The sequence below is a fragment of the Oncorhynchus kisutch genome, linkage group LG9 (assembly GCF_002021735.2).
Source record: "Oncorhynchus kisutch isolate 150728-3 linkage group LG9, Okis_V2, whole genome shotgun sequence".
In the NCBI taxonomy this organism is placed as follows: domain Eukaryota; kingdom Metazoa; phylum Chordata; class Actinopteri; order Salmoniformes; family Salmonidae; genus Oncorhynchus; species Oncorhynchus kisutch.
The window spans coordinates 25,581,092-25,597,407 of record NC_034182.2 but is presented as its reverse complement, the minus strand read 5'-3'; the positions used below and the strand labels follow the sequence as shown (position 1 = coordinate 25,597,407).

The 16,316-nt window shown below is 50.6% G+C and overlaps 1 protein-coding gene across 1 annotated transcript in view; it reads left to right on the top strand.

Moving 5' to 3' along the window:
- The window catches only part of dnah2 (dynein, axonemal, heavy chain 2), a 249,711-nt gene that overhangs the window by 151,953 nt on the left and 81,442 nt on the right, over nucleotides 1–16,316 (top strand). Inside the window, 1 exon segment of the mRNA XM_031831350.1 lies at nucleotides 11,714–11,831. Within this exon segment, the coding sequence (XP_031687210.1) occupies nucleotides 11,714–11,831 (118 nt within the window).

Below are 16,316 nucleotides of genomic sequence, written 5' to 3'. Positions count from 1 at the left end.
TCTGGTCCGTCTGTCTTTCTGGTCCCTCTCTCTGGTCCATCTGTCTGTCTGGTCCCCCTCTCTGGTCCGTCTGTCTGTCTGGTCCGTCTGTCTGTCTGGTCCCTCTCTCTGGTCCGTCTGTCTGTCTGGTCTCCCTCTCTGGTTCGTCTGTCTGTCTGGTCCCTCTCTCTGGTCTGTCTGTCTGGTGCCTCTCTCTGGTCCATCTGTCTGTTTGTCTGGTTCCTCTCTCTGGTCCGCCTGTCTGTCTGGTTCCTCTCTCTGGTCCGTCTGTCTGTCTGTCTGGTCCCTCTCTGGTCCGTCTGTCTGTCTGTCTGGTTCCTCTCTCTGGTCCGTCTTGTCTGTTTGTCTGGTTCCTCTCTCTGGTCAGTCTGTCTGGTTTCCTCTCTCTGGTCCGTCTGTCTGTCTGGTTCCTCTCTCTGGTCCGTCTGTCTGTCTGGTCCCTCTCTCTGGTCCGTCTGTCTGTCTAGTCCCTCTCTCTGGTCCGTTTGTCTGTCTGTCTGTCTGGTTCCTCTCTGTCTGGTTCCTCTGTCTGGTCTGTATTTCTGTCTGTCTGGTCCCTCTCTCTGGTCCGTCTTTCGATCTGGTACCTCTCTCTGGTCCGTTTGTCTGTCTGTCTGTCTGGTTCCTCTCTCTGTCTGGTTCCTCTGTCTGGTCTGTATTTCTGTCTGTCTGGTTTCCTCTCTCTGGTCAGTCTGTTTGGTTACTCTCTCTGGTCAGTCTGTCTGGTTCCTCTCTCTGGTCAGTCTGTCTGGTTTTCTCTCTCTGGTCTGTCTGTCTGGGTCCTCTCTCTGGTCAGTCTGTCTGGTTCCTCTCTTTTATTTTTATTTATTTTACCTTTATTTAACCAGGTAGGCAAGTTGAGAACAAGTTCTCATTTACAATTGCGACCTGGCCAAGATAAAGCAAAGCAGTTCGACAGATAAAACGACACAGAGTTACACATGGAGTAAAAACAAACATACAGTCAATAATGCAGTATAAACAAGTCTATATACAATGTGAGCAAATGAGGTGAGAAGGGAGGTAAAGGCAAAAAAAAGGCCATGATGGCAAAGTAAATACAATATAGCAAGTAAAATACTGGAATGGTAGTTTTGCAATGGAAGAATGTGCAAAGTAGAAATAAAAAAATAATGGGGTGCAAAGGAGCAAAATAAATAAATAAATACAAATTAAATACAGTTGGGAAAGAGGTAGTTGTTTGGGCTAAATTATAGGTGGGCTATGTACAGGTGCAGTAATCTGTGAGCTGCTCTGACAGTTGGTGCTTAAAGCTAGTGAGGGAGATAAGTGTTTCCAGTTTCAGAGATTTTTGTAGTTCGTTCCAGTCATTGGCAGCAGAGAACTGGAAGGAGAGGCGGCCAAAGAAAGAATTGGTCTTGGGGGTGACTAGAGAGATATACCTGCTGGAGCGTGTGCTACAGGTGGGAGATGCTATGGTGACCAGCGAGCTGAGATAAGGGGGGACTTTACCTAGCAGGGTCTTGTAGATGACATGGAGCCAGTGGGTTTGGCGACGAGTATGAAGCGAGGGCCAGCCAACGAGAGCGTACAGGTCGCAATGGTGGGTAGTATATGGGGCTTTGGTGATAAAACGGATTGCACTGTGATAGACTGCATCCAATTTGTTGAGTAGGGTATTTGAGGCTATTTTGTAAATGACATCGCCAAAGTCGAGGATTGGTAGGATGGTCAGTTTTACAAGGGTATGTTTGGCAGCATGAGTGAAGGATGCTTTGTTGCGAAATAGGAAGCCAATTCTAGATTTAACTTTGGATTGGAGATGTTTGATATGGGTCTGGAAGGAGAGTTTACAGTCTAACCAGACACCTAAGTATTTGTAGTTGTCCACGTATTCTAAGTCAGAGCCGTCCAGAGTAGTGATGTTGGACAGGCGGGTAGGTGCAGGTAGCGATCGGTTGAAGAGCATGCATTTAGTTTTACTTGTATTTAAGAGCAATTGGAGGCCACGGAAGGAGAGTTGTATGGCATTGAAGCTTGCCTGGAGGGTTGTTAACACAGTGTCCAAAGAAGGGCCGGAAGTATACAGAATGGTGTCGTCTGCGTAGAGGTGGATCAGGGACTCACCAGCAGCAAGAGCGACCTCATTGATGTATACAGAGAAGAGAGTCGGTCCAAGAATTGAACCCTGTGGCACCCCCATAGAGACTGCCAGAGGTCCGGACAGCAGACCCTCCGACTTGACACACTGAACTCTATCAGAGAAGTAGTTGGTTCCTCTCTCTGGTCAGTCTGTCTGGTTCCTCTCTCTGGTCAGTCTGTCTGGTTACCTCTCTCTGGTCAGTCTGTCTGGTTCCTCTCTCTGGTCAGTCTGTCTGGTTTCCTCTCTCTGGTCTGTCTGTCTGGTTCCTCTCTCTGGTCCGTCTGTCTGTCTGATCCCTCTCTCTGGTCCGTCTGTCTGTCTGCGCCCTCTCTCTGGTCCGTCTGTCTATCTGGTCCGTCTGTCTGTCTGGTCCCTCTCTCTGGTCCGTCTGTCTGTCTGGTCCCTCTCTCTGGCCCGTCTGTCTGTGTCTGGTGGCTCTCTCTGGTCTGTCTGTCTTTCTGGTCCCTCTCTCTGGTCCATCTGTCTGTCTGGTCCCCCTCTCTGCTCCGTCTGTCTGGTCCGTCTGTCTGTCTGGTCCCTCTCTCTGGTCCGTCTGTCTGTCTGGTCTCCCTCTCTGGTTCGTCTGTCTGTCTGGTCCCTCTCTCTGGTCTGTCTGTCTGGTGCCTCTCTCTGGTCCGTCTGTCTGTTTGTCTGGTTCCTCTCTCTGGTCCGCCTGTCTGTCTGGTTCCTCTCTCTGGTCCGTCTGTCTGTCTGTCTGTCTGGTCCCTCTCTCTGGTCCGTCTGTCTGTCTGTCTGGTTCCTCTCTCTGGTCCGTCTTGTCTGTTTGTCTGGGTCCTCTCTCTGGTCCGTCTGTCTGTCTGGTTCCTCTCTCTGGTCCGTCTGTCTGTCTGGTCCCTCTCTCTGGTCCGTCTGTCTGTCTAGTCCCTCTCTCTGGTCCGTTTGTCTGTCTGTCTGTCTGGTTCCTCTCTCTGTCTGGTTCCTCTGTCTGGTCTGTATTTCTGTCTGCCTGGTCCCTCTCTCTGGTCCGTCTGTCGATCTGGTACCTCTCTCTGGTCCGTCCATCTGTCTGTCTGGTTTCCTCTCTCTGGTCAGTCTGTTTGGTTCCTCTCTCTGGTCAGTCTGTCTGGTTCCTCTCTCTGGTCAGTCTGTCTGGTTTTCTCTCTCTGGTCTGTCTGTCTGGTTCCTCTCTCTGGTCAGTCTGTCTGGTTCCTCTCTCTGGTCAGTCTGTCTGGTTTCCTCTCTCTGGTCAGTCTGTCTGGTTTCCTCTCTCTGGTCAGTCTGTCTGGTCCCTCTCTCTGGTCTGTTTGTCTGGTTTCCTCTCTCTGGTCAGTCTGTCTGGTTTCCTCTCTCTGGTCAGTCTGTCTGGTTTCCTCTCTCTGGTCAGTCTGTCTGGTTCCTCTCTCTGGTCAGTCTGTCTGGTTCCTCTCTCTGGTCAGTCTGTCTGGTGCCTCTCTCTGGTCAGTCTGTCTGGTTTCCTCTCTCTGGTCAGTCTGTCTGGTGCCTCTCTCTGGTCAGTCTGTCTGGTTTCCTCTCTCTGGTCAGTCTGTCTGGTGCCTCTCTCTGGTCAGTCTGTCTGGTTCCTCTCTCTGGTCAGTCTGTCTGGTTCCTCTCTCTGGTCTGTTTGTCTGGTTTCCTCTCTCTGGTCAGTCTGTCTGGTTTCCTCTCTCTGATCAGTCTGTCTGGTTTCCTCTCTCTGGTCAGTTTGTCTGGTTTCCTCTCTCTGGTCAGTCTGTCTGGTTTCCTCTCTCTGGTCAGTCTGTCTGGTTCCTCTCTCTGGTCTGTCTGTCTGGTTCCTCTCTCTGGTCAGTCTGTCTGGTTCCTCTCTCTGGTCAGTCTGTCTGGTTTCCTCTCTCTGGTCAGTCTGTCTGGTTTCCTCTCTCTGGTCAGTCTGTCTGGTTCCTCTCTCTGGTCAGTCTGTCTGGTTCCCCTCTCTGGTCAGTCTGTCTGGTTCCTCTCTCTGGTCCGCCTGTCTGTCTGGTTCCTCTCTCTGGTCCGTCTGTCTGTCTGTCTGGTCCCTCTCTGGTCCGTCTGTCTGTCTGTCTGGTTCCTCTCTCTGGTCCGTCATGTCTGTTTGTTTGGTTCCTCTCTCTGGTCAGTCTGTCTGGTTTCCTCTCTCTGGTCCGTCTGTCTGTCTGGTTCCTCTCTCTGGTCCGTCTGTCTGTCTGGTCCCTCTCTCTGGTCCGTCTGTCTGTCTAGTCCCTCTCTCTGGTCCGTTTGTCTGTCTGTCTGTCTGGTTCCTCTCTGTCTGGTTCCTCTGTCTGGTCTGTATTTCTGTCTGTCTGGTCCCTCTCTCTGGTCCGTCTTTCGATCTGGTACCTCTCTCTGGTCCGTTTGTCTGTCTGTCTGTCTGGTTCCTCTCTCTGTCTGGTTCCTCTGTCTGGTCTGTATTTCTGTCTGTCTGGTTTCCTCTCTCTGGTCAGTCTGTTTGGTTACTCTCTCTGGTCAGTCTGTCTGGTTCCTCTCTCTGGTCAGTCTGTCTGGTTTTCTCTCTCTGGTCTGTCTGTCTGGGTCCTCTCTCTGGTCAGTCTGTCTGGTTCCTCTCTCTGGTCAGTCTGTCTGGTTCCTCTCTCTGGTCAGTCTGTCTGGTTACCTCTCTCTGGTCAGTCTGTCTGGTTCCTCTCTCTGGTCAGTCTGTCTGGTTTCCTCTCTCTGGTCTGTCTGTCTGGTTCCTCTCTCTGGTCCGTCTGTCTGTCTGATCCCTCTCTCTGGTCCGTCTGTCTGTCTGCGCCCTCTCTCTGGTCCGTCTGTCTATCTGGTCCGTCTGTCTGTCTGGTCCCTCTCTCTGGTCCGTCTGTCTGTCTGGTCCCTCTCTCTGGCCCGTCTGTCTGTGTCTGGTGCCTCTCTCTGGTCTGTCTGTCTTTCTGGTCCCTCTCTCTGGTCCATCTGTCTGTCTGGTCCCCCTCTCTGCTCCGTCTGTCTGGTCCGTCTGTCTGTCTGGTCCCTCTCTCTGGTCCGTCTGTCTGTCTGGTCTCCCTCTCTGGTTCGTCTGTCTGTCTGGTCCCTCTCTCTGGTCTGTCTGTCTGGTGCCTCTCTCTGGTCCGTCTGTCTGTTTGTCTGGTTCCTCTCTCTGGTCCGCCTGTCTGTCTGGTTCCTCTCTCTGGTCCGTCTGTCTGTCTGTCTGTCTGGTCCCTCTCTCTGGTCCGTCTGTCTGTCTGTCTGGTTCCTCTCTCTGGTCCGTCTTGTCTGTTTGTCTGGTTCCTCTCTCTGGTCCGTCTGTCTGTCTGGTTCCTCTCTCTGGTCCGTCTGTCTGTCTGGTTCCTCTCTCTGGTCCGTCTGTCTGTCTGGTCCCTCTCTCTGGTCCGTCTGTCTGTCTAGTCCCTCTCTCTGGTCCGTTTGTCTGTCTGTCTGTCTGGTTCCTCTCTCTGTCTGGTTCCTCTGTCTGGTCTGTATTTCTGTCTGCCTGGTCCCTCTCTCTGGTCCGTCTGTCGATCTGGTACCTCTCTCTGGTCCGTCCATCTGTCTGTCTGGTTTCCTCTCTCTGGTCAGTCTGTTTGGTTCCTCTCTCTGGTCAGTCTGTCTGGTTCCTCTCTCTGGTCAGTCTGTCTGGTTTTCTCTCTCTGGTCTCTCTGTCTGGTTCCTCTCTCTGGTCAGTCTGTCTGGTTCCTCTCTCTGGTCAGTCTGTCTGGTTTCCTCTCTCTGGTCAGTCTGTCTGGTTTCCTCTCTCTGGTCAGTCTGTCTGGTCCCTCTCTCTGGTCTGTTTGTCTGGTTTCCTCTCTCTGGTCAGTCTGTCTGGTTTCCTCTCTCTGGTCAGTCTGTCTGGTTTCCTCTCTCTGGTCAGTCTGTCTGGTTCCTCTCTCTGGTCAGTCTGTCTGGTTTCCTCTCTCTGGTCAGTCTGTCTGGTGCCTCTCTCTGGTCAGTCTGTCTGGTTTCCTCTCTCTGGTCAGTCTGTCTGGTGCCTCTCTCTGGTCAGTCTGTCTGGTTTCCTCTCTCTGGTCAGTCTGTCTGGTGCCTCTCTCTGGTCAGTCTGTCTGGTTCCTCTCTCTGGTCAGTCTGTCTGGTTCCTCTCTCTGGTCTGTTTGTCTGGTTTCCTCTCTCTGGTCAGTCTGTCTGGTTTCCTCTCTCTGATCAGTCTGTCTGGTTTCCTCTCTCTGGTCAGTTTGTCTGGTTTCCTCTCTCTGGTCAGTCTGTCTGGTTTCCTCTCTCTGGTCAGTCTGTCTGGTTCCTCTCTCTGGTCTGTCTGTCTGGTTCCTCTCTCTGGTCAGTCTGTCTGGTTCCTCTCTCTGGTCAGTCTGTCTGGTTTCCTCTCTCTGGTCAGTCTGTCTGGTTTCCTCTCTCTGGTCAGTCTGTCTGGTTCCTCTCTCTGGTCAGTCTGTCTGGTTCCCCTCTCTGGTCAGTCTGTCTGGTTCCTCTCTCTGGTCAGTCTGTCTGGTCCTCTGTTGTCTCTCTGACCTTGGCCCTGCACCAAGACTAAAATACAGTGCAATAGGGTCCATTTCTCTATCTACCTGTTTGTATTTGCCTCTATGTATCCACTGCAATGGGCCCAATGTTCTGCCTGTCTGTCTGTTTCTGTACTTCTCTGGTCCTACACCAAGAGCCCCATAACTATGTATATTAGACCCACCTCTCTCTGTCTGTACGGAGGTTTCTCCCACTCCGTCAAGCCATTCCACATCTCCTGTTCCCATCTCACATCAAGCGTCTCTCCCGGAGGAGCCCTTCCAACAAATGATCTATTATAGAAGCCGTAATCACACCCTCAGTGTTACTGCTGTAGAATATCTCACACCAATCAGCACGCTCCGTTAACATCATATACATTTCCTCCCCGCCTCCCTCCATCCGCACGTCTCATTGGTCAATTGGCCCATCCTGCACTAGGCACTAAGCCCCTCGCTCTCTCCACTCAGCCTGGCTTCCCATGGGTCCCCTGGGCTCCCAGACGGCACTATCCTGTCTAATTGAGTGGATCTCATGATCTTCAGAGGGTAAAGTAATCATTTTAAGGGAGTTCTGAGAGGGAGTTAGGAGAGGCAGATGGGTGGGTAGATGGGCTGAGTGGAGAGATGGATTAAGTCACCAAACCGAATCATCTCTTTGAGTCTGAGAGGAGAGAAAGAGGAGAGGAAGGAAATTCTCCTCCTCCTCATCTTCTCACAGGAAGTTGAGCGTACTTTGCTCGTCTGCTCTCCTGCTCTCTCTCTCCAACTATTTTGCTTGATCTCTTTCCCTCTCCCTCTCTCTGTGTCCCTGTCTGTCTCATTAGAATGGCAGTAATACGCGTTTATCCGGCACCATTACAACGCTCTGATGTGTCCTGAGCTCAGAGACAATCCAGCCACAAAAATAGATACTTCACTGCAGAAGAGTACCCCAACCGCTCCCCCACTCCCCCACAGAGAGACACACACACACACACACACTGTTGTTGACTAACGGTTGGCTGGGAAACACACACAGGGGGGCGGCTCGACACTCGACGCAAGAAGAGGCAGAGAGTTAGTTCACAGCTGGCGTTAATTGCCGCGGCTTACCGTTGGCTTTCTAGTCCCAGATATGTTTTGTAGCGGTGCGTTTAAGTGAGCGAGCAGTAGCTGCTGTTTGATGTTGCCCCAGTTGGCGTGGTGCTACAGATCACGGGGCTGGTGTTTCTCTCTGAAGCGCTCTGCCTCTTTGTTGCAGGGTTGTTTTTCTCTGCCGCGCTCTCTCAGTGGCTCTCCCCTTCCTCCCTCCTTCCTCGCCCTCCCACCCTCCTTCCCATCTCACGTGGCTCCTCCAGATGTGGTTAAAAATAGGCAAACAGAGGGAGGGATGGAGAGAGGGAGGAGGGGAGGAGAGATGGGTTGTGTTTCCAAGTTCCCTTTTTTTTTAATGATGTTCCTGGAGTCTTGTTTTAATTTTCTTTTGTGCTATGATGTGTGTGTGCGCTCGCGCGTGTCTCAGGAAATGTGCTTCAGTTTTACTGTTGATTTGGTCTGATATTTTTACTTGAGTCACCTCCAACACGCCTTCCTCACTTTCACTGCCCTGTTCCTTACCACCCCCCCTTTTCTCCTTCTCCTCATTTCACCTGTCACTCCATTTACACGTACATGTGAGTCATTTAGCAGGCGCTCCTACCCAGAGCTCCTTACGGGACCAATCAGGGTTCAGTGCCTTGCTGAAGGGCAAATAGACAGGTTTTTCAGCTAGTCGGCTCCGGGATTCGAACCAGCGGCTTTTCGGTTACTCGCCCAACGTTCTTAACCATCCCATTTATTGTATTCCTTTTTTAGGCCATACATCACAACCGTCTCTATTCGTATCGTTCATAACACGTTCATTCCTATTCCCGGTGTGGTCTGTCTCAGTGGTGGGCTGTTCTCTGTGTCTCGCTGTGTGGAACTTCCTGTGGTTGCTGTAATTCTCTTTGGTTTTAGGATTCTTGCTCTCTATGTAACTCAACCCCACGTGTCTCTCTCTTGCTCTCTTTGTTCCGCTTTCTCTTCTCTCCCCACGTCTGCCTTTCTTCGTTCGTTCTTTTTTGCATTTCTGACTCAACACCTTGCTCTTTGCATATCTATATCGGGTCTCGATCTGTCTCTCACCATGCGTCACCCTCTGCCTCTCGCTCTCTCTCTCTTTCCCTCTCTCTCTCTCGCTCTCTCTCTCTCTCTCTCACACTCTCTCTGTCTCTCTTTCTCTCTCTCTCTCTCTCCCTCTCTCTCTCTCGCACTCTATGTTTCTCTCTCTCTCGCTCCTCTCTCTCTCTCTTTCCCTCTCTCTCTCTCTCTCTCTCTCTCTCTCTCTCTCTCCTCTCCTCTCTCTGTCTCTCTTTCTTTCCCTTCCTCTCTCTCTCTCTCTCTCTCTTTCCCTCTCTCGCACTCTCTTTGTCTCTCTTTCTCTCTCTCTCTTTCCGGTCTCTCTTCTCTCTCTCTCTCGCTCCTCTCTCTGTTTCTCTCTGTCTTCTCTGTGTGTGTCTCTCTCTCTCTGTCTCTCTCGCTCTCTCTCTCTGTCTCTCTCTCCTCTCTTTCTGTTTCTTCTCTGTATCTCTGTATCTCTCTCTGTCTCTGTCTGTCTCTCTCTGTCTCCTCTCTCTCTGTATCTCTCTCTGTCTCTCTCTCTCTGTTATCTCTCTCTCTCTCTGTCTCTCTATCTCTGTATCTCTCTCTCTGTCTCTCTCTGTCTCTCTCTGTATCTCTCTCTCTGTATCTCTCTCTCTGTATCTCTCTCTCTGTCTCTCTCTCTTTCCCTCTCTCTCTGTCTCTTCTCTTTCCCTCTCTCTCTCTCGTAAGGCGTATGTTCCCTACCCTGTCCTATGCACATCAACACCATGCTTTCTCGTCTATGTAACAACGTTTTTTTTTAAATGGTGTTAAATTCAACAGTTGGACAATAGATGAAGGTACTCCAAACGCTTGGATTTTTTACAAGATATTCTAGCACATAAACACTTCCCTGGCACGGACAAATTATTCATGGACTTCGGGGATTTTGGTGGCAATACAGGCTTTACATTGTATTTCTTTGAATGCAATCATATATACATGTTCTTATTGTATCAGTTATTATTATATAATTATTATATATATATTATATTGTATTTTGTGTTAAAATAAAGAAAATGATATGTGCCTCATAAAGGCACCAGTTGCATTTGCATATATTAATAAATTAACAAAAGGGGTGGATCAGGGTTGTAACCACCAAACACCTGCTCTGTCTACCCTACCATCACTCACCTGCTCTGTCTACCCTACCATTCACTCACCTGCTCTGTCTACCCTACCATCACTAACCTGCTCTGTCTACCCTACCATCACTCACCTGCTCTGTCTACCCTACCATCACTCACCTGCTCTGTCTACCCTACCTCCACTCACCTGCTCTGTCTACCCTACCTCCACTCACCTGCTCTGTCTACCCTACCTCCACTCACCTGCTCTGTGTACCCTACCTCCACTCACCTGCTCTGTCTACCCTACCTCCACTCACCTGCTCTGTCTACCCTACCATCACTAACCTGCTCTGTCTACCCTACCTCCACTCACCTGCTCTGTCTACCCTACCATCACTCACCTGCTCTGTCTACCCTACCATCACTCACCTGCTCTGTCTACCCTACCATCACTCACCTGCTCTGTCTACCCTACCTCCACTCACCTGCTCTGTCTACCCTACCATCACTCACCTCCTCTGTCTACCCTACCTTCACTCACCTGCTCTGTCTACCCTACCATCACTAACCTGCTCTGTGTACCCTACCTCCACTCACCTGCTCTGTCTACCCTACCATCGCTCACCTGCTCTGTCTACCCTACCTCCACTCTCCTGCCCTGTGTACCCTACCTCCACCCACCTGCTCTGTCTACCCTACCTCCACTCACCTGCTCTGTCTACCCTACCTCCACTCTCCTGCCCTGTGTACCCTACCTCCACCCACCTGCTCTGTCTACCCTACCTCCACCCACCTGCTCTGTCTACCCTACCTCCACTCACCTGCTCTGTCTACCCTACATGTCTAGGCTGCCTCATTAGTTACTGTTGTTTTCACGTTCTCTTGCACAATAAGGTGTCAGAGTCGTGTGTATAGGTGGCGCAGGAGAATCAAACTGAGTGTTATTTAATAACGATAAATGAAACAGACTCCAAACACTAAATGTAGACAATAAACAAAGTGGGTACGAGGACCCGTCGCGCACCAATACAAAACCACCACAACACTGAATAACAAACAATCTCTGACAAAGACATGAGGGGGAACAGAGGGTTAAATACACAACAGGTAATGAATGGGATTGAAACCAGGTGTGTAGAAAGACAAGACAAAACCAATGGAAAATGAAAAAGGGATCAATGATGGCTAGAAGACCGGTGACGTCGACCCCCGAGCACTGCCCGAACATGGAGAGAGTTCGACTTCGGCAGAAGTCGTGACACAAGGTCCCCTGGAATGTAAACTCAACAGGCTTGACTCTAGATGACACCTATCTAAACACACTTCACATTGTTTGGGAAATCAGACATAATATCACTATGATCCAAGCGTTCATTTTCACAACTTGCTTTCATTTGTAAACATTTCAACTGTATTCAATTATTATTATTTTTTTCAATTCCCCATAAAATGAACACCCATCAAAATAAAGTTATCTTTCTCTGTTTGTTGTGATGTAAGTGTCGAGACGGTGCGTTAAATCCCAGACAAGGCTTTAGCGTTCTTATAGACTCAACAGAAAGACCATTCCGGCCGTTACCGGGGTGTGTTTGACAGGTCATTACAAACGTCTCCGCGGTCGTAAAGTTAACGGGACAAAAACAACAGGCGCAGGCGAGAGTATGAAAGAATCGCAGGAGTAAAATGAAAGCAGTCAATCCGGCGAGATTTAAGTGACAAGTGGATTTTGCGCCCCCTCAAACACAGGAAGTAGATGGTTGAAAACAACAAATCCTCAGGTGTGCGGGGCATGCACGTTGCTATTCTATGCAGCCACGCGATATCAACATGTCCCCTCTCTCTCTTGTCTGCCTGTGTCTTTCTCTTGTCATTCCGTAACCCTTCCTTGTCCACTTTTAGGGCAAATCTGAATGACAACCTTTTCCCCTTAAGTTAGTGCATTATATGGAGAATAGAGTGTCGTTTGAGACTTATTTATGCTCTCACTGATTGACCTCTTTACCCTTGACCTTTGCCTGTTGACCTGTGACCTGTGTGTGCCCGCCATGCAGGAATGCCCTCTGAACCCCAAGGCGGTGAGCCTCGGGGAGCTGTATGGTGAATACGACCTGTCCACCAACGAGTGGACCGACGGGGTGCTCTCCTCCCTCATGAGAGGGGCCTGCGCAGGTACTGGACATTCATTATACAGATAGCAGACCTGGGTACCTTAGCTGTGGTTGATTGATCTTGCCTGGCGCAATGGAACCAGTAGTCAAGTCCCAGGAGTGCGAGCCTCGCCCATCTGGCACCCTTGGCAGGATAAAGCAAAATATTTGAAAGGATTCGAATAGTGTTTGAACCCCGATATGATATTTCTATTAGAGTAAACCAGAGACTGTCCTCAATGTCACTGATTGTCCACCAGACTTCCACTCACATGTTGTTGTTCCAGGTCTGAATCAGGTCCTGATTAGAGGGGAAGGATGAAAGCCAACAGTGGTTGGAATTGAATAGCCCTGGCGCTGTAGGCTTAGGTTGGGGAGAGCAGTAATACCATCGAAATATAGAGCGACACCAACGTATGTGGGAGATTGAGAGCCCAGGGCACTTTTAACATCTAGAGCAGGGAGGGCAGCTCGACCCCCCTTTTGTACCAATTTCGCCCTTCCAAAAAAACTGTGTTACTGAGAGTTACAATAACAGAATACACAAGGTGCAATTTAAAAATGTGGTTGTGCGTCAGCAGTCACTCACTCATGTCAGTAAAACATTTGTAGACCGGTAAGTTAGTCTAGCGTCCAGCTATCTGAACTTGTAGTAAGCATGGTCGATTTACCGACCAGTTGTAGTATAAAACATTTCAAACTGCCTCCACTCTATGGCAAAATGTGTAGAATTGCAGGACATTAGCTGTAAAACTGCTCATTTTCCTCTCCGTGCCACAGCAAAATGAGTAGAAAGTCATGAAATGAGTTCTAAAATTGCTAAGTCTTCTCTCTGGCCCATGGCAGGAAGTGTAGAATTACAGCAAACTTACAGTAAAACTGCAACATTTTCTCTGCATCCATGGCAAAATTGCAGGAAATGAGCTTTAAAACGCTTAGTTTTCCTCAGAGGGTGGTGGGTGGAGAGAATAGATATGAGTATGCAGACCCACGAGCCACTGTGGCCCTTCGTGATGAGTTCAGTTTTTTTGTAGCCCCCCACCCCCATCAAAGTTTCCCATCCCTGATCGAGAGCGAGAGGGAGAGATATAGAGATGTCACGTGGCCTGAAATTGAAAGTGAGGTATGTGTGCTGTATCACTCCCTAGTCCTTGGTTCTTGAGAGAGAGAGTATTGAGAGAGAGAGAGACCATGGCATAGAAAACAACCTGCAACAAAGAGGTAGAGAGAGAGAGAAATGCTTTTCTCATACTGCTGCATCCTGCCCATCAGAATCACCCCGGCAGCCCGCCACTCTGGACTCCTGCCTTCTCTCTCTCTCTGCTCTCTTTATCCCTCCATGTCGCCAGCCATTACAGAGAGCTGTTACCTTCTCCTCCTTCCATTCTCAGCGCCTCTCCTCCTTTCGGTCGCTCCTATCTCCTCTCCTCTCTTCTCCTACCCCCCTCATCTTCCCCTCCTTTCCTCTCCTCCCTCTCCTCTCCTCTCCTCTCCTCCCTTTCCTCTCGTCAACCCGCCTCTCCTCTCCTCTCCTCTCCTCTCCTCTCCTCTCCTCTCCTCTCCTCTCCTCTCCTCTCCTCTCCTCTCCTCTCCTCTCCTCTCCTCTCCTCTCCTCTCCTCTCCTCTCCAGTCCTGTAGCAACACAGCAGAAGACAGACACCATCTCTCTACTCTCTCTCTCTCTCTCTCTCTCTCTCTCTCTCTCTCTCTCTCTCTCTCTCTCTCTCTCTCTCTCGTCTCTCTCTCTCTCTCTCTCTCTCTCTCTACCTCTCCAGCTCTGCAGTCCCTCTGCTCCACAGTGCTGCTCACTGGAGATACAGGAGGGAGTAGGCACTCAAGGCCAAACTCCAGGCCTCGTTCAACACACACACACACACACACACACACACACACACACCACTGGCACACGCCTCTGTCCCAGTAGAACACACACTCACAAGCATGTTCAAACAAGTGCCGTACACACAAACACACGTTTGCACACACACTCACACCAGGAATCCACTAAGAGGGAAAGTGTTTGTTAATTTGCCCTATTTTGTATTTCTTCATTAATCACACAAACGAGTCCACCATTCTTTCATCAGTTCACCATGGCACACCCACCATTTTGTCACCAAGCGTTTCAATAGGATTAAATGTCACACTGTGTTCTTTCTGTGTTCGCCAAACCCAGTTCTCTTCCCCTGTGGGTCCAGCCCACACTCACTATGTCCTACTATGTGTACTGGAGGGGGTTATCTGGTCCCTGTCCCTGCTGATTCTCTCTACTCTCTCCCTCTCTCTCTCTCTCTACTCTCTCCCCCTCTCTCTCCCTCTCTCTCTCCTCTCTCTACTCTCTCCCCCTCTCTCTCTCTCCCCCTCTCTACTCTCTCTCTTCTACTCTCTCCCCGTCTCTATCTCGGTCTCTCTCTCTCTACTCTCTCCCCCTCTCTCTCTACTCTCCCCCTCTCTACTCTCTCCCTCTCTCTCTCTCTACTCTCTCCCCCTCTCTACTCTCTCTCTCTACTCTCTCCCTGTCTCTATCTCGGTCTCTCTCTCTCTACTCTCCCCCTCTCTCTCTACTCTCCCCCTCTCTACTCTCTCCCCTTCTCTCTACTCTCTCCCTCTCTCTCTCTACTCTCTCCCTCTCTCGATCTCTCTCTCTCTACTCTCTCCCCCTCTCTCTACTCTCTCCCTCTCTCTATCTCTCTCTACTCTCTCCCTCTCTCTCTACTCTCTCCCTCTCTCTCTACTCTCTTCCTCTCTCTCTCTCTACTCTCTCCCCCTCTCTACTCTCTCCCTCTTTCTCTCTACTCTCTCCCTCTCTCATCTCCCCCCCCTCTCTCTCTACTCTCTCCCCCTTTCTCTACTCTCTCCCTCTCTCTCTCTCTACTCTCTCCCCCTCTCTCTCTCTACTCTCTCCCCCTCACTCTCTCTCTACTCTCTCTCTCTCCCTCTCTGTCTCCCTTCACTCTCTCTCTCTCCCTCTCTCTCTCCCTTCACTCTCTTCCTGCTATCTCTCTCTCTCTCCTCTCTCTCCCTTCTCTCTCTCTCTCCCTTCTCTCTCTCTCTCTCTCCCTTCTCTCTCTCTTCCTCTCTCTCTCTCTACTCTCTCCCCTCTCTACTCTCTCCCTATCTCTCTCTCTACTCTCTCCCTCTCTCTCTCTCTAATCTCTCCCCCCTCTCTCTCTCTCTACTCTCTCCCCCTTTCTCTACTCTCTCCCTCTCTCTCTCTACTCTCTCCCCCTCTACTCTCTCCCCCCTCTCTCTCTCTACTCTCTCCCCCTCTCTCTCCCTTCACTCTCTCTCTCTCCCCCTCTCTCTTTCCCTTCACTCTTTCTTCCTGCTATCTCTCTCTCCTCTCTCTCCCTTCTCTCTCTCTCGCCCTTCTCTCTCCCTTCTCTCTCTCTCTCTCCCTTCTCTCTCCCCCTTCTCTCTCTCAACCTTCTCTCTCTCTCCCTTCTCTCTCTCTCTCTCCCTTCTCTCTCTCTCCCTTCTCTCTCTCTCTCTCTCGCTCTCTCCCACTTCTCTCTCTCCCACTTCTCTCTCTCCCCCTTCTCTTTCTCTTCTCTCCTTCCTCTCTCTCTGCACACTGATGCAGAGAGACGGTGTGAGTCTCCACTCTGAGGTGCTGTTAAGCTGTGTGGCTCGTCACAGGACCACACTCATATGGTACGTCAGTGCCTATACTCATATCGACTGATTCCATCTATTCTTTTCTTCTGAATGGCCTCAAATGGAAGTTAACCTTGTCCCTCCACTCTCCACCTTCCGGGATGTCTCTGGTTCCCCCTTTTCCATCCATTGCCCATTTTGTGCCCCTATATATCCACCATTTATTCATTTCAGTGTCTGTTCCCCATCTCCCCCACCCATTGCCTCTTTGTCTTTCCATGCCCCAGTACCTTCTTCCTGGGTGCCCTTCGTTGTGGAAGTGTTCCTTACAGCATATCCTGGGCTCCCAGCCTTTAGCCAACACCCTGGTTGCCGCTCCTCTCCCTCCTCCCCTATGGTTGCTATGTCCTGGGCTACAGCGAGTGAAAGGACGGAGTGCTCTCTGCTGCCATGTGAGAGGCCTGCCCAGGTTGTGATGCTGTGCCGTGTGCTCGACCAATCCAACACCCTGGTTGCCCGCTCTTCTCCCTCCTCCCCTATGGTTGCTATGTCCTGGGCTACAGCGAGTGAAAGGACGGAGTGCTCTCTGCTGCCATGTGAGAGGCCTGCCCAGGTTGTGATGCTGTGCCGTGTGCTCGACCAATCCAACACCCTGGTTGCCCGCTCCTCTCCCTCCTCCCCTATGGTTGCTATGTCCTGGGCTACAGCGAGTGAAAGGACGGAGTGCTCTCTGCTGCCATGTGAGAGGCCTGCCCAGGTTGTGATGCTGTGCCGTGTGCTCGACCAATCCAACACCCTGGTTGCCCGCTCTTCTCCCTCCTCCCCTATGGTTGCTATGTCCTGGGCTACAGCGAGTGAGAGGATGGAGTGCTCTCTGCTGCCATGTGAGAGGCCTGCCCAGGTTGTGATG